At 58.4% G+C, this 2,722-nt stretch overlaps 1 protein-coding gene across 1 annotated transcript in view; it reads left to right on the top strand.

Annotated features, from left to right (window-relative positions):
- Positions 1-2,722, top strand: part of LOC101652663 (maltase-glucoamylase, intestinal) — an 86,839-nt gene that overhangs the window by 49,242 nt on the left and 34,875 nt on the right. The window contains exons 19-21 of the mRNA XM_045288906.1: positions 39-81; positions 620-676; positions 1,241-1,365. Of these exons, the coding sequence (XP_045144841.1) occupies positions 39-81; positions 620-676; positions 1,241-1,365 (225 nt within the window). The remainder of the gene's footprint in view (positions 1-38; positions 82-619; positions 677-1,240; positions 1,366-2,722) is intronic.

Genomic DNA, 2,722 nt, shown 5'->3' with positions numbered 1-2,722 from the left:
CCCCCCGTCTGCCTGCTGGCACACACTTCCTTCTCCAGGATCCTGCTCCTCAGGACCAGCCAGCTAGGGCACCTGCAGGCAGTAGGGCAGTAGGGCACCTGCTTCTTCCCATCCATTCTCTCTGGCTCGAGGAAGCAGAGACCATTCAAGAAGTGGTGGATGCCCTCTCGTTGAGAGTCAGATGGACCCCAGTGTGCCCATTCCACCCCCTGCCAACCAGGGGCCATCTGATCTAGCGCCAGATGGACCCGCCGAGATGTGTGTAAATGGGGGCAGTGACCTGTCAAGATGGGGTGCAGCACCACCTCCCTTTATGGGTCCCCTGCTGGAAGAGTCCATAGGGCAACCCTCGCCAACTCACTTAGCGGGCATCTTTCTCCACGATACGAGTGGAAGTATTGTGAGTTCCTGTGGTGCCCCTGCACCCCCCCCACACACACACACACCGTTTCCTGTGGGTCACTGCTTGATTGTGTGTCTGATTCCCGGAGAAAGGCAAAGTTGAGAGTCAGAGAAAAAAGAGTCCTGCCCTTGGGGCACTTGGGAGGGTGCCCGGGGAAGGGCCTGGGCGCCCCTTTGTCCTGCGCAGAGCCTCACAGACAGTTCCTCTTCTTGCCAGGGTGCCCTACAAACTCAGGCGTACATGCCCGATGCCGTCTGGTACCACTACGAGACCGTAAGTATCTGCACCCTTATAGGAGTATCTCGCTTGTTTCTGGGCCTCCTCTGCAGAGCAGGGAAAACTCAACCCCCCTGCCCTTGAACGACTCCGACTCACAGCGACCCTGCAGCACAGGGCAGAGCCGCCCCTGTGAGTTTCTGAGACCTGACTCTTGACGGGCGTAGACAGCCTCGTCCTTTTCCCTAAGGAGCAGCTGGGGTTTTGAACTGTTGACCGTGTGGTTAGTTCGATGCACTGGAAAACCGAACATCCCACAGGGCTTCCCGGCCCGGAGCCCACCGTTTCCCTAAGGCATGGAGCCTGCTCAGTGTTCAGCACTCAGACACAGCTGGGGTCTGGGGAGCTGGGAGGCTCTGGGTGCTGACAGGCAAGCACAAAGGGGGCAGGGCCCTTCCCTTGTCCAGGACTCTCCGCTCATGTGTGACCGAGGCAGACACTGCTGTGCCAGCCTCAACCTTTGTGCTGTGTGGTGGCCATCTAACTGTGGACACTTGGGGTTGTGGGCCACTGTGGGGCATGTGTGCTGACCCCCATGTCTGTGCTCTGCCTGGCACACAGGGGGCACGGGCGACGTGGAGGAAGCAGCAGGTCGTCATGGAGTTGCCTAGAGACAAAATCGGGCTTCACCTGCGAGGAGGCTTCATCTTCCCCATACAGCAGCCCAGCACCACCACTGCGGCCAGGTACTGCCCTCCAGCCCCAGTGCTGGGGCCAGCGTGCCTGGGGAGGAGGCTGCTAGTGTGTGCGTGCGCGCGCGCACGTGTGTGTGTTGGGGGGGGTGCTTTCACACTGTCCCTCGGGTTCTTTGAAGCCCCTTTGAGGATACGGCTGACTTGCACGTACAGACTTGATGGCAGTAGTTTGGTTTTGGGTTGTGGTGGTCCTGAAGTTCACCCCCAAACACTCTGCCTGTCAGGGTGGTCGGCTGTCCTGGTCTGCCACCACAGTCCCCACATAGGGCTCAGACTCCCATGTGCTGGGCAATCACTCAGCCCCTCAAACCAGGCCACTTGCCTCATGCCCTGCTCAGACTGGTCCACTCAGCCATAATACCGACAGCTCACTCATCCACATTTCTAGGCAGTGGGACCCACGCCCACTACTGTCTCATTTGCTTGTTTGTTTGTGTTTAGCTGGAATGCACTTGATGGCAGGGGCTATTTCTATGAGGCAGGACTGCTTCAATGGCCATCCTTTTTGTTTTACTGAGCCAGAGCCAACTCTACAGCAGTGGGTTTGAGAAGTGGACTGGCCGTCGGCACACAAGGAAAGGGCTTCAAAAAGCTCATGGAAGACCTCCCATACTTTTAAATTCCACTTCTCTCTGCAGGACTAGTTCCCCCTTCTAGACTAGGATTTCCAGAGCTTCGGACTTCCTTTGCCAGCAGTGGGCCACTCTCACTCGTGTCTGAAAGAGACAGCTTCTCTGGCTGTCCTGCTTGGCGTACGGTCCACTCCCCCTGGCATCAGCACGCAGGCCCTCGGCGCATCTTCCCGCTGTTATCTAGTCTCTTGTTTGTCTAAGACTGTGGTGTCTCCTGGAGGTTCCTGTTAGAGGACAGGTGTCCAAGATGATCAGTGGGTGTGACTTGAATTAGCTGTTGATTTTCAGGATCGTCAGATCTGTGGCCTGCTTGCTTCTGAGGCAGCCAGTGTGCTAAGCTTTATGCCACTGCCCTTTCTCTTAAAGGGAGACAGGCCAGATGCACCCATAGCTGGGACCTTCCCAGGAGGACAGGGCAGGGGCTGGCATAGTGTGGAGAAGGGCCAGGTGTGGGGGTAGGGAGGGCACAGGCGGTGGACAGGCCTGGGGGGAGCGGCCGGGGCCCTGGCCCACACCTGAGCGGCGGTCTCTGTGGCCCGCAGGTTCTACAACGACAGCAACACCTGGGATGTGCACCGGCAGTTTCTGTGGGGGCCCGGCCTCCTCATCACCCCGGTTCTGGAGCAGGCAAGTCTCCCCGGGGGTCAGTCCTGATCTCTGTGTTTCTCCCTGGCCCTCGAGACTGTCCTCCCTCACCACAGCCTCTCCCAACACTG

Source organism: Echinops telfairi, unplaced genomic scaffold (assembly GCF_000313985.2).
Source record: "Echinops telfairi isolate 266 unplaced genomic scaffold, ASM31398v2 ScPeMD7_23;HRSCAF=83, whole genome shotgun sequence".
Classification (NCBI taxonomy): Eukaryota; Metazoa; Chordata; class Mammalia; order Afrosoricida; family Tenrecidae; genus Echinops; species Echinops telfairi.
The sequence above is the reverse complement of the archived record's forward strand: the minus strand, read 5'-3'. Positions and strand labels throughout refer to the sequence as shown.